We start from the raw sequence: 19,184 nt of genomic DNA on the forward strand, positions 1-19,184 counted from the left end.
AAGATGGAGATCCGTCACGAGATGAAGCAGGCTCTCGTGCAGCACCAGCAATGGTGGTGTGGGGCAATGTCGCCACACGTGATGGTCCATGGTTCACGAACTGGTGAGAGGCCGCCTCTCCAAACACTTGACGGGCAGACTCTACTGGTGAGTCGTCACGATCGGGGGATCGACCCCATGGCTCGTCTCGCGACCAGCGACGTACCTGTCGTCTGCAGCACTCGATGGTCGATCGTAGTCGGTTCCGGCGGTCCACCTTCCGCTGTAGCAGAGATGTATAATTTTTTGTATGCTAGTACAGCGCTCTTCTTTCCTCGCATAATTAAATTATTGTTGCGGATATAAAGTTGCAAACAAGTACATCTGACGGGTCCGGGAACAATGTATTTACCTCGGCGTTGATTGCTGCCACGCTATGTCGAACACTGTCCATTTCGAAGCCGTCGTATCCTACCACGATCTCGTTGATTGCATCTTGAGGATTAATTTGTAAAACTGGTGTCTCCCCGAACCGATCCGTGGCTTCCAGGATTTCCGGAGACTTGCACATGATTTTTTTTTTCGACTCGTAAGGTACAAACTCGTGTCACTCTCCTCCTAGGGTCGGTACTGGTCGGTGAGCTGCGTCAAACTGAAGGGTACCCTGGGCACTGCATGTGGTATTTATAGCGTTTAAAACAATTAGGGGTGGAGGAGGGTAGGGGTCGGAGAGAGATGGAGGGAGGGGTGGGAGAACAGCAGCAGTAGTAGTGGTGGTTGGTGGGTTTTTTTACGATAAAATAAATAATGAAAAAAAAATTGGGGGGGGGGGGGGGTGGTTTGGATGGAGGGGGGGGGGGAAAGATATATGTGCTATGAAAAAAAGTGGTGGGGGTAAGTCAGTCTGCCTGCTGCCGCCATTGAGGAAGGAGCCTGTCGCCATTTTTAATTTTTTTTGACCTCGTCGGGTTCGAACCGAGGACTCCGAACTCCGTGTCTAAAAAGTACAATTTTTAAAAAAAATATATTAAAATTTTATTAGTTGAATTTTTTGAAAAATTTTAAATTTTTTTTCATTAAAATCGGATAATAAATAAAAAAGTTAAAGATGGCGGGCGTAACGGAAACTGCAGCGGTGACGTCATAATTCAAAATGGCGAAAAACAAAATGGTGGAAAGTTCGAGAAAACAAAATGACGTCATCCAAAATGGCGGATCCAAAATGGCGGATCCAAAATAGCCGTCGGGGTCAAGGTCAAGGTCAAAGGTCAAGGACAAGGTCATCCAAGATGGCCGCCGTGACGTCACAATCCAAGATGGCGGTCGGCTCCACAGGCTCCACAGCCTGACGCCTGTCCCAGCTCCGTCATTCCTATACTACTAACATCCTTAGTTTTTTTTTTGGTGTGTATAGTTTGAAGTTTAATATTATGTATGTACGTAAATTCTTAAACATTGAGTTATTTTTTTAATTTATTTAGATAATTATTTATAGGTAGGTAATAAGCTTTCTATTTGTCAATATTGTTATTATGGTAGATAGGTGTACAGTAAATACCTACATTCTTATATTCGTTTATATTTCTTTCGATTTGGAGTGTTTCCGGCCATTCAGGGTCCTTAACATCACCCCCCCCCCAGGTGGTTAAAGCCCCAAAATTTGGAAAGTTTAAAAAATTTTAAAAATCTATAATTTTCGATTTTAAGTGTTTTCGAGCCATTCAGGGTCCTCGAACCCCCCGCCCCCCTCTGGGAACAAAGCCCCAAAATTTCGTCAGTTTCAGGAATTTCAAATATCTATTCTTTCGAGTTGGAGTGTTTTAAACCATTCGAGGTCCTGAACATCCACTTTCCGCAAAAGTGAAAGCGCCAAAATTTCGAAATATAAGAATATATATAAATTGGATGTTGGCATGTATGTCGTCGATAATCTCTTACACCTTTTGACCGATCGCCATGAAAGTTGACACATCGAAGTGTTTTTATCATGGAGAAGGTTTTTATGCTAACAATTTTTTTTGTATCTCGCCGCTAGATGGCGCTGTAGCGCATCAACTTCTTAACCTTTCAACCGATCGCCATGGGTAAACAGAAAACCATAGGTCACAGATACACAAACAGTAATTATGTGTCATTTCTTAATGTCCACCACACTGGACATATCGCTATCCATTTTGCTGTAACTCGCGGATAATATATCACCCGGTGTTCAGCCCGGGCAAAGCCGGGTACTGCAGCTAGTATTTACTATAATATCTGATTTGCATAAGATTTTTTAAATAATCTGGCTAATAAGCAAGAGCCCAGTTTTTTGTGCAAAATTAAAAGAAGTGAAATCTCGCCTGTGAGCCTACATCTCTGGCACGGGAAATGCTCCGTGAGAGATGAGATTTAATCCCACTTGAATCTACTTCCAGGGTAGGTACCTTGTGAGACACTAGGCAATAATATTAACGTCGATCGTCCTGCGCAAATGAGATCCCCCATTCACGATTCTGGCCACTACACCTCATTCGATCATTCATTCGGATTCTTTAAATAATTTATTTACCAAATCTGCTATGCTCAAGCCTTTATTTATATATTTTTTTTAGCCTGCAAGATTTATGGACAAAACTAGCCCAAAAAACTTAACTTTTATGTGCCACCCCGAAAATAATTTACTTTTATAAAATTATTATTAATATGTAGGTATGCAGAAACATTTACATTTAACCATACTTTTGACATTAAATTTTCTAGGGTAATCGTAAATTTTGGCATCTAAATAATGCATTTTAAACTGTTGCATTATCTAGCCGTGTACTGCATTTTTACAGATATTCTTAGAAATATTGTTTTTCTTTCGAACTTTGGTATGTAATTAAATATTGTTAAAAATAATATTTGTATTATTTTTTCCTTAGCTTTTTCCTTAAATTCCTTGAGTTTAATTTTTCTCACAGAAACTAATTAATTTCTACAAATTATCTTATTATTACATTCTCCATCACTGTCTCTCTTACTGCTTACCTTACAAATAACTTCACTGCAAACATTTGATTAAAATTATTGTTGAAGCTTGTAGAGTTATTTAAGCTATGAATATAAAGTTCTGAAATACCCATAGTGTTTCTTTTTTAATAACTTATTTATGGAATAAATGTATTCCATTACCCCAATGTTACAGTTGTGACTTGGTTAGTTAATGTTGTGTAAATGTTAATAATTAAGAAATTTTAGCTTTAATTTCTTCTTCCTATACCAATATGGCATTTTATATTTCATTTAAAAAAATTTCAACATATCTATTTTTAAATACTTCAAAATATCGGTAAAATGTCACGCAAGTGTTCATAATTATGAAAACTTGAAAGTGTTTTACAGGTCTTAAATAAGATTTAGTAAATTCGAGCTATAACATTTTTGACCCAACAACAAATTAAAGAGATTAAATGGAACTTATTTACAGGAAAATACCATAATTAAAAGTAATGACGAGAAAATTAAATTATGCCCTCGGGTTATGAGAATGAACATTAATATAATAACTAAACGCTATTTCACCAAATATCTCCATTAGTTTTAAAGTTATTAAGTAATACACTCTGCAAACATATTTTATTTCTTTATAATAAGTTATTGCTATTTGGCCTGAATTTTTTTAAAAAAAGGCTATCTTTTAAGTGTTCATAGGTAAATATTCATTACGTACGCCATTTTCGTCAAAAATGTTAGTGGTAAGTCAAACGAAGATTTATCTGCACATCAACGCCCCAACTTGCCTAATTGTAAATTTGGAAATGTTAAATTATTGATTTTTAACTTTTTAAAGTTTTTTTCAATAAATAATTACGTTTTTCATAAAAAAAATACGAAGCCTATATCGGGGATCATTAGAGCCTTAGACCAAAGCTATAGTTGAGCTAGAAAAAAGTAAGACCTCTTACAATGTTGTAGCTGTTGTAAAAAAAAAAAACATTTTTAAGAAATTAATCATACGTTCTTTATTTTTGGTCACATTCATGTGGAAGTTGATGGGAAATAGAACATCGTTGAAAGAGCGGTTTCTTTTTGCTCTCCTGTAAGTTAGACCAGTTACGACTTGGGCTGGTTAAGTAAAGTACAGAAGTATATACATATATTTTTTTTTAAGCATAAAAGTGTTATGTAGTTTATTAGCTTATCTGGAACGGAACCGGCGCGGCAAACAGCCCTGTTCACCCGCGAGCAACGAGGCTACAGGAGGCGGCAGTTTGAGTAATACTCTCGGCAGGAGGCGCAGCTGAGATGCTGGTCCGGTGCGTCGTTTGATAAGTTAGGGTAACGGAGGAGGGGGGGGGGGGAGAGAGAGATGCACAGATTGCCGGGAAAAGGGAAGCCGTCGCCAGTCCGCAGATAAATCGCGTTAAACGCGACAAAGCTGGCGGTTAATTTATTATGCGCACGGCTGAGCACCAGCGCAGAGTGAGAGTGAGTAAGAGGGGGGGGAGGGGGTGTTGTAAGTGGGAGAGGGAAGGAAGGAAAGGGGAGGAACGCGACGGTGGCGCTGCCAAGCGGCGCACCGGCGAAACACGCGGCAGCGAGGCGGAAAAAAAAACCTCCCCGCCCGTGATCAATGCCCACGCCTGGGGGAAAGACGCCAAAGCGGGCCGCTTTCGGACGAAAATTGGGTGGAGGAGAGGGTCCAGAGAGGACGCTGCTATTCTTGGGTGCGGTAGAAGGTGGAATGGAGGAGAGGAGGCTGTGGAGTTAAGGACCACACGAGAGGGAAGAGGAAGAAAACAGGCGGCGGCGTCTGTGCGACACGCGCAGATACAAGCACGCCTTCCCTCCCTCGCTCCCTCCCCATCAACCAACTACATTCCTCTTTCGTCTCCGCCGTTTGCGGGAGATAAGATGTGTTTGTGAGCTGCGCTCCGAACAATCCGGCTACAATCTTTGAAGAGAGGGGTGAGCGGCTGGAAGAGAAGTGGCCCGTCTGTACATTCACCTAACCGCCGAATCTACATCCAAGCGTTGGATCAGATTAAAAGGGAAGAAAGCGGGTGTATTGTGAGGGAAACTTTGCGCTTTAATTAAGCGAGCAGCTAGACCGTTATCTTCACATCCAAGTGAGTAGTATCTATAGGATAGCCGGTCTCAGCTCAGGCTCCAGGCTTGAGGATTGAGGATTGTCGACGCCATACTGGATTGTGACGTCATGGTGGCCATATTGTTTGACCTTGACCTTATAATTGGCCTAAATTTGCCCAAAATGACTCAAAATTTGTCAAAATTTGCTCAAAATTCACCTTAATCAACCAAAATTTCCCGGTTATTGGAAAAAATTTCAACCAAAAAATCTCAAACATTTTGAAAACTAACAAACTTCCCTATTTCTAAAAAAAATCCCGTTTTTAAGGAAAATTATCCGTTTTATTCATAAAAAATTAAAAAACTCGAAATTCGGAAAAAATATTAATTTTAAATTCTGTTTTCCGCTACATTTTGTGAAATTTATTAATCATTCTCTCCATGAAAAACGACTCTAAACAAGATACCTGTGCGACGAAATAAATACGTTGTCGCTAAGCCTACATGAAAGTCTAATTTTTTGATAACTTGTAATACCTTCCAACCAGGTATTGTACAATGTTAGGCGTATAGACTTAGCATCTCCGAACCAAGAGGTGATACTCTAAAAAATTTTTAAACAGGGTATGTCCATGGTCAGGCGTTTAGACCGGAATTCTCCGAACCAATCACGTCCTGAGTACAGACTTAGCGATCTACAAACAATGAAAAGGAAGCACATTTGGAAACACAATAAAAAAAAAAGGAAACAATCGAAAGCACATTCGACAAAAAGGAAGCACACCTTATAAACAACGTTAAATGTTATAATGTATATACTTATAGTGGTGGAGTTTTCAAAATAAGAGGCTGAAGATCAATATAACCTCTTCATTTGATAAAAATCATTATAAACAGATTAAGACTGAAATGTATAAGAAAGAGTAGCGACAGGGAAAGGGAATACAGTGAGAAACCATCTGGTGGAAAAGTCCGCTACGTTCCACATTTATAAATAAATACGTGTTTGTCCGCGAAAGAATTCAAATTGATTAAAGATCACACGACGATTAGGGTAACCAAACCTTTATAGCAAGTTGATACAGCATTGTTTAAGACCAACTTTCTAAACACCCAAATACGTAAAAAATTATTATTACCAGCGTAATGGTATGTAGGTATATGTGTTTAAAAGTATAAAGATTTTTTTTTCAAACAAAAAATCTTTTTTCAGTTACACTTGAAATATTTTGTTTGCAAGCGTCTATATAGGTATATGAACTGCAGTTTTCAGCCACCAAGCAAATTTTTATAGTTTTTTTTATTTTCATTTGCAGTGAAAGCATGCTTGGTACTTTATTAGTAATGTAATTTATTGAGGTAGGCTTTAAAATTGTGTACTATTTACGAAATTATATTTGAGATATCCACGCAAGGCAGACTTCTTTCAGAATGCATTACGATACTACGTTAAATACGGTCATAAATAAGTACTTGATGAAGACGTGTCAGGTATGTTAATTATTTTTGTTAAATTTAGTTCATTATAAAAGTATGGATTTAGATTAAAGGTACAATGGTGGTGTAGAAGGCATTTTTGTTTCAATCGCCAAAAATTTCGTGATGTTAAAAACAACACGAATGTTGGTTTGGAGATTCAAGGAAAGGACAGTCGTGCCAATCACAACATGCATGTTTGCAACCGCTGGCATTATCTTCACGGTTGTGCAGTCACCACGAAATCGTACTCACCCACGTTGTTGCCCGGTAGAGCGAGCCAAAGCAGAGCGCCGGCCGCCGCCAGAACGTGGAACATTTCGCAGCTGTCACATGCCAGTTGTTGACTCTGCGAACAAAAACAGTTTTTTTCCCCTTTAAAACAAGGCCTAACGTATCCTTGACAAATTAGGTTGCTAGAGATGGTTCAGGATGACAATATTAATCAATCGGTCACTGTCTATAATAATTAAGGCAACAGTAGAATATATTTGGTATTTCCGGCAGCTGGCTTCTGGCTGTGGTGCCGACCGCCATCTTAGATTGTGGCGTCACTGCTGCCATCTTGGATGACCTTGACCTTTTACCTTGACTCAAGCGGTCATTTTGGATCCGCTATTTTGTTTTATAGAATATTCCGCCATTTTGAATTAAATAAAGTAATAAAATATACAAAATATAAATAAAATAAATAAATTACAAAAACTGTTTCTGCCAGTTTGTGAACTTCTCCTTCGTTGAGCAAGGTTAAAGTTCTATCACAAGCCAGAATATTTGGAATTTATTATTATTTTTATTCGTATATTTTTTATGATTCACTGATCTTGATTTAGGAAAATGTGCTTTAGTTTTCTCAGTTTTCTCCTGATTATTCCTGCCAACATTTTGTTTGTTTTCTCCGTGTGTTAATGATTATTTCTGTGAATATTATTTGGTTTCTCAAAGTGCATTTTTTTCCGTGTGCTTCTGGTTATTCCTGACGAGAATTCTTCTTATTTTCTCCGAGCGCTTCCGGTTATTTCAGAGAAACCTATCTCTGCATGATGAATTGTTTACGTAATGAGGCATACAATTGTATTATTCAGAGTTATATTTAATTAATGCATTTCTATAGCAATATACAACACAACTATCATTTAATTTTACATGCAATTATTTAATATGATGTTAACATTGTTGAGAAATTGAAAATCTGCCAAATATCAATCAAGGAAAAAGCTTTTTCTACTATTGTGTTTTTAATTAGTAATTTTATTTAAAAATATATAGGTATTTATAACCAGTATTTTTTCATTCGTTGCTTTATATTTTAAAATATCGTCTTATGAAAATATAATGATATATCTACCACTATTTTTGAGGGTGTGAATGTTTCTGTTTCGGGCGTCTTGAACTAATTTAGTATCAAGTAAAACAATTTTTATTTTACAAAAATTTAATTTTGCTTGGCTTGTGAGTTCTGCCCCGACGAAGGTGAAAGGTTTACGACTTTTCGGACAATGGCAATCGCCACCTTCAGAGTAGCAGTCTCCCAGTAGTAGGCGACTGCTACCCTAAAGATGGCGATTGCAACGTAGACCGAAGAGTTGGGAACTTTTTTTTTTCGAAACGACGAGAACCAAGAAGCTAACCAACCCCTGAAGATGACCGCGAATGCCTGGGGCCCTTATTACATTAACATGGTTCACATTGCCCTCAAAATGCATCGGTTTAAATATTTTTTGCTAAGTCATCAATAATTATAACTGCCACGAAACAGGCAAATATAACAATAATAGTTAAGGGCCCTGGCTATGCCTGGGCACACATGTGGTTTGTTGAGCTTCATAAAAATTTACGCTATTTTAAAACGCCCTATGATATTATAATGGAATCTGTTTACGAAGCATTTGAGAATTCGCTAAGGGCCTACGTGTAGTTATTTTTCCGTATTTCTTTTAAAACTGTATTTTTTTTAAAGGTTGTAATTGGCTGCAACGAGTGTTTTCAAAACAGTTTTTAGGTATGAATCACCAGGAGCAGATTCTTGAAAGCACTCAAGGGACTTAAATTACTCCTTTATCTTCATTTATCCGCCATACAACGTGATGGGTGCGGCTCAGATATCTCAAAGTTGCCCCGTGCACGATGGTAAGTCTGCACGCTGGTTCACAGCCTTGCGCTTATCAAAGCGACACCACTCAAGAAGTACCAGCGAGCCTCGCACCAATAATCCCGCCTCACAAACACAAATACACGCCTGGCTAGGCGGTGACTCAAAGGTTTGTGAATTTTCCGCTACGCTGCGCTGGGAATGCGGGATCGTGCGAAGGGTGTACGTCGTCAGTATAGTTCACCTCGGCTGCCATGGGAACTCCGCGGCTGGCATGGAAATGCGAATAAGCTCGGCCGTTTCCAATATACTCCCCTCAATTCACGGGGGAATATACATATGTATATATTTTTTTCGCGGAACATTTTTGCGATACCGCCCGTACAGGTGTTTTTTTTCGCTGGCGTTCTTTACAAACAACGATAGAGCTCAATTAAACTGCGGCGTCGTGCAATACCTTGATTAAAAGAGATAGCGTTATCATTGTTAAAAATTATCTACGAAGTACGCTTTTTATACATTATCCAGGGATCTTCGTGAATGTAAGTTTATCTTCGTAAATTAACGGGTAATCATTTCACTTTCATCGGCACACGAATCCACAATGGTGTACCAACAAAACTTTAAAAATTTTGTTGGAAGTCAACAGTAACACCCTTCTCCATTGCACTTCTCTGTTTACCTTGTTAACAGTGGAGTCCTGAACAAGGAAGTTGGATACAACGTCGTGTTAACAAAGACTCAGTTATTTGAGTTAACGATGAAATCTTCGTTAAAAATACCGTAAATTCACTGCATTTTATAACAGTGTATAACGGGAGCTGTACATGACGAAATGATTTAAGACTAACGGTGTCAAAATCTGAGGCACTGTAGTGCGTAACGATTGGTTCAGTCACTTTAAAGTACAAACCCACTTTTGACACACGAATCTCAACAATTCTGTGGAGAAGCAAACGCATCCTGAATGGACCGGTCGTAAAGAGCAATGATTTCTCTTGCAGACGTTAGACCATAACAGTGAGAAAACAGCTAGCGATAGCATAACTTGTTTTCAAATCAGAGGTCAGATTATTTACACGATAAATACCTATCCCTATCAATAAATTAGTATTGATAATTGATTCCATGTTTTAAGTTGTCAAATTCTACATAAAATATTGAAATATTTGTCTTAAAAACAATATACCAGCACATAAGATACTTAAACATAATTTAAAAAAAATATTATAAATACATAATTAATTTGTAATTTTTAGATCATTTTAATCATTTTAATTATAATATATTCGACTTTTTATTCACTTTCTACTCCAATGGAACATTTTTCTGCCTTAATCGCTCTGTAATGTAGATTTGTTTGTTTTAAAGCAAACAGAAATCATTTACAAGTAAAACATATCAGAAAAGCACGCAGTTCATCTCTACTTGTACACTAATTAAACAAACTTTAAAATAATATTTTTTTTTCAGAAGTACATAAGCGTTTGCCAATGTATGCTACCGTTATACAGATTTAGTCTGATTTCTACCGACAAACTTCAGCTGCAGGTTCATCATGACGAAATAAGTTGAAAACATTTACACAACTTACGGTCTGAAGTGCTTCCCAAGACAGGTTACGTATTTTAAGTTAGTGCTGCTTTACATCTTCATTGTAAATAAAGATAGCAGTATTTAAGATGGAACACTAAACGTCTGAATTATGTTTGGTTGAATGATGTTTTACCACCACCCCGAATCTTTATTTCGTAGCAAAATTATTAAAATTAAATAATTAGGGGAAATACTCTTATATTCCTAATTTTTTTGTGACGTGTTACAAGTCTCGATTACTTTAATAAAATGATTTTTGCTACAGGGTAAAAATCTGCAGTGGTTGTAGAACAGCATACAATTAAAAACAATGTTCCATATTAAATACTTTCTATTATTATTTATAACAAAAATGTTGTTCAGTCCAACTTCAAAGAATTATACCAGCCTAGGGAAGCACTTTAAAATGTTAGTTCCGAAATGACTACTACGTCTGGAAAACAACTTTAAAAAAACGAGTTTTCCAATTCTTTAGTTAAGATTACGATTTTATGAAATACGAGAAATCTGTAATATGATACTCGTTGTCGTATCGGGAAGTCAGCAGCCATCCAACCTCTGCGCTTTCATAGAATGACCGTGGTGACGGGTTTTTGTTTAAAACTATATATAAATAAGCTGTTAGTCAAATTTTCTGCTATGAATACGCAATTGAGTAATATTTATAAACTGTTACTACAAAACTATTTTTTATCAATGAAATGTTTATAAAATATATAATAAAAATTGTAAAACCTTTTCTTGTATTGCACTTGGACGAAATTTCTGAAATACCATAGTGCTTCCGTGTTTCGCCCGGCCACAAAACAAACTGCACTGTAAGCCATTACTCGCAGGACAAAATACGTTCAGTGAAATGGGAACACACATCGTCCTCAGGGTGGTTTGTGTGAGGTAGAGGCAGAAAGTGGGTTAAATCTGTGGCTTGCGCTATAAGAAAGCGGAGTGAAGAGAGCGGACAGGGAGGGTTTGAGGAGTGTTTGGCGTGTTCGGCAGGTCGCCGACCTCTCATTAACCGCGACGGATAAGCTGTAAGCTCACACAGCCTCTTCATACCCTCTACCCTCCTTCCTCAGACAAGCTCTCGAACATCCCCTTCTCTCTTCAGCCACTCGTGGCTAGGCTATAAATCGACCATCTCTTCCCTGAGAAGTTCTCTCCTTGAAAGCCCCCCCTGGTTCATTACTGAATCATAGTAGCATACATTACACGCCCCATCACCCCCCTCTCCCCCACAAACACACTGAAGAGGTAGAGGGGAGAAAAAAAAATAACACCCTCACCTTCCCCCTCGCTCGCTCGAGAGTCGTTAATGGAGCCCGTGGAATGAAGAGGTGAGGCAGGATGGCTCGATGATAACGGTTAGTCGACGACGAAGACGCCGCAAGCGCGCTCGGAAAACCCTCGCCACGTGACTTGTTTGAGTAATTTCTCCCTCCCCCGCCCCTTACATTCCCCTTTTAAGTGCTCCGGCATTTACATTTAAATAAAAGGAGAGAAGAGCCCAGGGTTAGCTCCAAGGTGTTCAGTTTGTACCCAGTTGCTGTAGACTGTGACAAATGTCTCGCGAGCAGTCGATTTGCACCCGCCACGTATCCGTTTTATACCTCCTCCTACTCCCTCCGCATCAATAGCTCGTTCTCTTTTCAAGTCGAACGCGCAGTTCTCGTTCGGCGTCGAAAACGTCCCCAGTCGTCGTCGACGCCGTGGTAACAGTTACCCCTTCTCCCTACCTACTCCTTTTCTAAACTGAGGACACAAAAGCGCCTCCGCGAATTTCTTTCGCTTGTACTTTGCCCCTCGTTTTCGATTAGCCAAGGGCAATTAAACAGCAGGCACACGATTACACTGCATACCCATTCAGGACCCGCGCTCTAATTAACTGTTAACATTGCCTCGGAAAGAACAATGGCCCTTGAAGTTTTACAAAAAGGAACGAACCGCGGATTTATGCAGCTCTGGTATTCAAATAAAGCATTTGTTCTTGTTTAAAATTTTAAAGACCTAAATTACTTTGAGTTTGTAGTCTTTTAAATTCTATTGTCAGTTAATTTTTTTCTTCAATTTCTTCTGGCATTTAGTAATGACAAGTGGAATTAAATAATCTAGTAGGCATGACTGTTATTTTGTCTTAGTCAAATTTTTTTTCGATTACTGTATTGTAAACCTTTTATTAAAACGTGTCAAAGAGACTTATTTCTTTTGTGTGAATTTTGAAAACAAAATATTAATTATTTTTACTTAATTATTTTAATATCTAAAATTTAATAATTCATCAGAACATTTACGAAGGGCATAAAAAGTAAAAAAGTAAAAAATGAGAAATATTTATTTATAAACTTACATTTATTATTAAAAGTCCATGAAAAATGAATGTTTTCTTTCATATTGAGTATGTATAATTTTTATTTTCTGAGATTTTTTTCACGCATAAGGCCATAACTTTAATTCCATCCCCATTGCGATTTATCGTAACATAATCAGTTATGAGTAAAAATTTTGTTATAAAAATAGATTAGGTGTTTTTTTAATCTTTTGATTTTTTCCATCTACTAATGTCAAATTTAACACTGTTTAGGCAGCTCGAAGAGCGTATATTGCTGTCAAATATAACGACTCCATGTGTCCTTTAAACTCGTAAATAAATTTTTTTAATTGATTAAATAAAAATGTAAAACACACACAAAATTAATTTTACCGTTTAATATTCAGTTACAGACCCTATGAAGGGGAGGGATTGGGGTGGGGGGGGGGGGTTAGATTGTGAGAGCCAAGACTCCAACGAGCGCAAGCGAGTCTAAGTATATAGGTGTCCATAAAAGAATGTTCTAGTTTCAGTAGTATATTTTAACAGTTTAATTAGGACTGTTAACAACAAATCATACATCACGTTGATGGTAAATTAGCCTAGTTTTTCTTGCAAATGTTCAATATGTGCAACTTTAGTTATACAGCACACATACAACCTTAAGTCTAATTCTTCCAACACTTTGATGAACAAGTTCGGAGTAATGTAAGCAATAGACTCTTAAATTCTGTCTCAACTCTGGAAAATCATGGTAGATGCGGAACGTAGACTTGATCTTTTATAAACTCACAAAGGAAAACAAACCGCATGGCGTTACGTTAGCTGAACGTGGAGACCAGCGAAAAAGAGTTCAGTCGTCTCCAACCGCCTACACCATCGGCGGATGTTTTTGCCACAACGGGGATCATAATTAAACTTTAAACGAAACGCATGTTGAACCGAAATTACAGATTCACTCTTAGCAAACTGCACAACACAAATCGCTCTACGCTCAGGAATCGTCATTATGCGTAGGTGGCGCTGCAAGCGAGAAAACCACCAAGCAATACTCGATTATCAAAAAACTGTTTTGAGTTATTCTTTAGTTGTGACCTTGATCCAACACTCTACAAGGCTTACTGTTGATGTTATTAAAATATATAACTAGGGCGTTCTTTTGTGGACACACAGTACATTCCGTATGGTCAAAGGCTTTCAGAAAAAATAAGACGCCTGGGAAACAAATATGGACTTAAAACAGCATTCCGTTCTAAATCTACTATTAAAAGTATTGTTACCAAGGTGAAACCAGCCACATAAAAATCACAAACCCACAACTGTGTGTATCAGATCCCCTGTGAATGTGGCTACATTTACGTAGGTGAAACTGGCAGAGCTCTATCCACCCGAATCAAAGAACACAAAAACAACTGCAAGAAGATAGAAACCCTAAAATCCAGACTTGCTGAACATACATGGGAAAACAGCCACAAAATCCTCTGGGAAGACTCCACACCACTTATACAGGAATCCGATAAAATAAAAAGGAAAATCAAAGAATCAGCCTTCATATTAGCAATAAATATATTTTCAGCCAGCAGAGCATTGAATTAAAAAATATGTGGATCCCTTTGATTAAGAGAGGAACATCCCTGTAGCACAAAACAATAGCCAATACTCAACCTACCATAACCAATCCGCTTTAACTCCATGGTGCACAGCCAATGGGGAGTCAGCTTGCCTGCCATTGGCTGAGCTAGATGTCGTCCATTCTCTGATAATTACCCTCATTTTTCCAGCCCCTACTCAGTCGCACCTGTGCTTTCGCACCATGTGCGTCTCTGCCTGAGGACGGAAGCAGATAGCAGTTCCCGAAACGTCGCTTATTTCTGTTTTAGAAAACTGTTGTGTTTTTTACGTCTTTTCGTTTTGTTGTGTTTTTGTCTCGTTTCAACTGTTGTGCTGAATTTTTTTTGGGTTCGGTATTTTTGTGCTGTCATCATTTGTGGTTTTTTTTTCGTTATGTTAGTCCATTTTTCTTTGTTTTTCTTTGTTTTTGACCATATTCCTGTTGTGAAGTATTGTGTGGTGTTTATACCCTGACCACAGCAATTTATTGCTTAATTTGTGTTTTTTGTAGTTTCCTTCTACAGACATACATGAGCATAGCAATGTCGTATGTCCAAAAGCCTACATCAAGTCATGCACTCCCATTGCACAAATCTTTCAAAAATAACAGTACAAACAGCTCGATGTGTGACTCACCGACTCATTCACTCACCTATCTACTCAAATTCTAACCCACTTACAGATGAGCTCGAAACTTAAAATTTTGATACTAGGTAGATCTCGCCCCTAAAAGACGGGAAACTTCCAAAAAGTTGAAGTTTTAAATTTTAAACCTAAAAAAAATTAAAAATTATCAAAATCTTCCAAGCCAGGCCATCGTAGTATTGTAGAAGCGTCATATTGGCGACACCATTTTTGGTGATGATGGAAAATCGCCCAAACTATGTAGCCACGAATAATTGCCACAAACACATTTATTGACGGTAAAATTCCAATGGCGACAAAATGCTATAACAACAACCTATATAATATCACTAGCCAGCGAATATTTGCAACACCATTCTTCCCGCTTGTTTCATAATGGGACCAATATTTAGTTCAACTGTAAGCCATGGCCGTTGACATATACTATAGAACTCAATACCGGACACTCCGCCTGCTTAGCTTGGAGAAACAGGGAAACCATGGACACTAGCGTTTCCTTGCGAGAGTTGCACAGAACTTTGTTTTGAAAAGTGGAGGGAAATTACGTAATTACTTATGACTAGGAGACACGTTATTTTCATAAGTGTGTTAAGGAATTCTAAAAAGAAATTACTTCCTGCAATTTATTTTTAACCAAAACTATTCGTAACCTGTGTGACATAATGTTTAATGCAAGCAGTTATACACGAAAAATAAAGCCATCTTATTTAACGTTTTCAATTCTTACCATAATATATATTTTTTAAAATTTATATTATGTATCGCTAGTGACTTTTTTTAAGCAGAAATTACTTTAGAATTGTAGCTTAATAGCACCAATATATCTTGCACACAATATGAATGCTCAATATAAACAGTTCTTAAGTCCCGCCAAAATATAACCCCACTGTTCTCTCATTGGCTGTTGAGAAATGCGACGGTAACGTACATAAAATATATTCATTCACCTCCTATGCACACGATCGTCCTGTGTACTGTAGTGAATCAGTAGATTCAATAACATGGCGGCCAGATCTTGGGTGCACGCCCTACTGTCACGGTGAAAGTTATTTCGTTCAATAGTGAACGCAGCCTTAGTTCCCGAAGCTGGTATGGAGCGATGGGAGGTCCCTCACTGTAAACATTTTGATTTGTACACGAAACAGAAATAATAATGACTTAAAATTGCAGATGTTTTTACATTTGTATATTTACATGAAATCAACTGTATAGCCACAAAAGAAAACGTTCGCAGTAATACTGGGTTCTGATTCTTGTCCAAGTATTTATTCTTTGTGTTGTCCCAGACATTGCATTAATCAAAGTTAATTGTAAGCTTGTACTTGAATAGCTTTCCAGTATTAACTGCGCATAATAATAAGCGTGATAAAACCAAATAAAGTTAAACTAATTTTTCAATATTCAAAATTCTTTTTCATGGTTTACTCAACTTATGCTTTTTTAAAACACAAATCAAAATTTAAAAGTATGTCCTTATTTATTACGCGTAACAATAAATATTGGTTATAATTAACAAATGAGTATTTCAGATATGCATAAATAACAATAGCAATACGTTGCACTGATTTACAATATTTTTCTTGTAGTATTTAAATCTATTTCTTGGCAACTGGTCTCGAAAGGAATATTTTCTAATAGTACAAAAACAAGTTATTCTGTTATCCACGGCACTGGTATGACGTGTTACGTGGAAGTTTTGGCAGCTCTCAGGCCGTTCACGTGTGATTCTTGTGTCACAAAAGCCTGACGAAACGTCAGACGTAACGCGAATCAAAATAATTTCCTAGCTGTTCAAGTTCGCCACATATCCAAGAAAACTTCAATCATGACGTAAGGACTGGAAAGTACAGCCTGGAACCTTTACGTAAGCTTTCTCATACTACGACTGCCTTGAACAGGGGATCTGCTTGAATGAGGTAACAGTGCTTGAAATCACAAGTTATATCACCATTGACGTGGTTATGAACGGTCAAGTTTCGTACAAAATGCACAATTTTATTTTATTTGCATTTGGAAACTGAAATGGTTTAGTTCAGTTTTAAAATGTTCCATTCTCATTGATTCTTGGTGGAAAAACTACGATAATATTAAAACATTTTATTTCAATTACATTTTGTATAAAATAATAAGGTTGTATTACGAGAGAATTATGTGCACAAGAAGTGGATGGATAGTTTCTGTATCTGGGCATAAATTAAGAAAAAAGGATTCACTTAATTTTTAATTAAACTAAGGAAGAGAAATAGCACTTATCATTGGGGCTATCATATAACATTTAAAAAAATTGAACTTTTTACTTACGATTTTATTGTAAAAGTAACTAAAACTATTTTAAGTGTCATATTATCAGTGTTAATACAATTTCATTGACATACGAAATTGCAGTTTTGCAGTGTCTGTAATGAAAAAAAATTTCATGAATGCCTAAATTATCTTCAAACAGATACACTCAATGATGAACCTAAACAGGTATTATGTACAACACACAAACAGCAACACAGACGAACACATTCCACTTAAATATCAGACAGCACAAGAATTTCGTGGAAGGAATTTAGTCGTAAAAAAATTAATAGCACTTACGTACACAGTGGGCTAACAACGAAGAGAGAGTTTCAACAATAACAGTAAATGCAGGCAGTCAACAAAACGGAATAACGCAGTAAATATAAGAACACAAGATGAAGATAAACAGGTAGGCCTATTATGGACAACACAATGACAACACGGATGAATACAGTAGGTTTCCAATGATAAAACATTTGCGACTATTCTGGAACTGGCATCTGTTCCCGTTATCCATGACGAACAGTCCAAAACTGCAATGGCGTACCTATGTCAGAAAAAAAGTAATTAATCAAAATTCCCCATCGCATGAATTATTTAAAGAACATGTTAAATTTTTAGTTACATTTTAATATATATTCTTGTAGGAAAGCTACATACAATTTTGAAATGCAATAATGGGGTGTACTATTTTCTGAACCAACTCTACTTTAAATATGCAGAATGTGAATTCCCTTTATTTTAAGGACTCAAATAATTTGTTAGTATTTATGACAGCATTATAAGTTAAAATATATTATGAAAACATTAACCGATGAGCTCAAAAATCTTGATATTTTTTTCTTGTAACTAACGTATGTAATTTCTGGAGAAAAGAAAATATTCGGTCTGTTTCAATGCGGAAGCTGTGCACAGAAAAAGTGACCATTAAATAACTTGGACTGTGTTCGCTGAGGCTCCGAAACCAACACAGAGACCGCAGAGGTTCTCATTTCGGGAGAGCTTTTTCCACTCCCTGCGCAAGGTAGCCAGGGGCTACGACGCGGCGCGCTGTGAAATATTGGCAAAACTTCGAGGTCGAGTAATGGGATGGTAGCCAGGAGGAATTATTTTGAAGCAGTAGAATTTTTGACATTTATAAAAAAAATAGATGGACTCAGTTCGTGCATTTTATCTCTTTTTTAAAAAGGGAAAATTTTTAACATAAAAAAATTTTCAGCTATAATTTTCAGTTAAGAAACATTTTGCAAAAACAATATTTCGCCATTACTGGATGTTGTCTAAGAAAATCTTAAAATAAGAATTTTTTTGAAAGATGTAGACATGGTATGAATACCATTTTGCCTGCGAGTGAAAATTGCACTGAACATGCATATGCACTGAATATGCACAAATATACAAAAATTCTTAAAATTTTCTAGAACGAAATACGGAGATTACAATTTTTCACACAGTTTTTACCTTAACTTGAGAATAAACCTTAGACACATACTGCGATTTCAAATGTTAGCAACATACGCTCGAAATACACTTCTTACCTACATTCAGAAGAACCTAGTTTTTTTATCCTAGCTCAGAAGCTCTGATTTCAGATCTGCATATTGTCCTGAAATAGGATAGTACTTGGTTTATTTTCTGTCGTGGTTGATTTATTTCCCGATAGAGATGAATTGTTTGTTTAGATGTTTCCGCCTCTAAAGTCCTAAGATGACGAACGAGTCTTTAAGTCAGGTCAACAATTATTGCAAAAAGAGAATGAGATGTATTCGTCTCTAAGCTACTTCTGTAAAAAAAATGCGTTTTAAGTCAACCGTATTCAGAAACAAATGCTTAATTTGTCTGTACTAACAAATTATAGAGCGATCAATGGTCATAAATTAAGAGCCATGTTGGACATAAGTGTATGGCTCTGCCTATTCGCAACATTTAAGTTAGCTAACTGCTGACTGTCACGCGATTTTTCTCCGCCGCACAAAACCTTTTTCTGGAATATCTTAAAATCTGTTATTGTTCCAGATGTAGCGAGGTGGCGTTGTGATAAGACGCTGGACTCGAGTTCCAGAGGACATTGGTAATGTTGCACCAATTAAAGTTCAGGTGTGATCTCGTTTCATAACATTAAAAAAATTTAAAAAATGT

At 37.1% G+C, this 19,184-nt stretch overlaps 1 protein-coding gene across 1 annotated transcript in view; it reads right to left on the reverse strand.

Moving 5' to 3' along the window:
• The window catches only part of LOC134541992 (lachesin-like), a 559,697-nt gene that overhangs the window by 400,074 nt on the left and 140,439 nt on the right, over window positions 1–19,184 (reverse strand). The window contains exon 3 of the mRNA XM_063385770.1: window positions 6,766–6,859. Coding sequence (XP_063241840.1) covers window positions 6,766–6,829 — 64 coding nt within the window. The 5' untranslated portion in view covers window positions 6,830–6,859. The remainder of the gene's footprint in view (window positions 1–6,765; window positions 6,860–19,184) is intronic.

The sequence above is a fragment of the Bacillus rossius genome (assembly GCF_032445375.1).
Source record: "Bacillus rossius redtenbacheri isolate Brsri chromosome 4 unlocalized genomic scaffold, Brsri_v3 Brsri_v3_scf4_2, whole genome shotgun sequence".
NCBI classification, from domain to species: Eukaryota; Metazoa; Arthropoda; class Insecta; order Phasmatodea; family Bacillidae; genus Bacillus; species Bacillus rossius.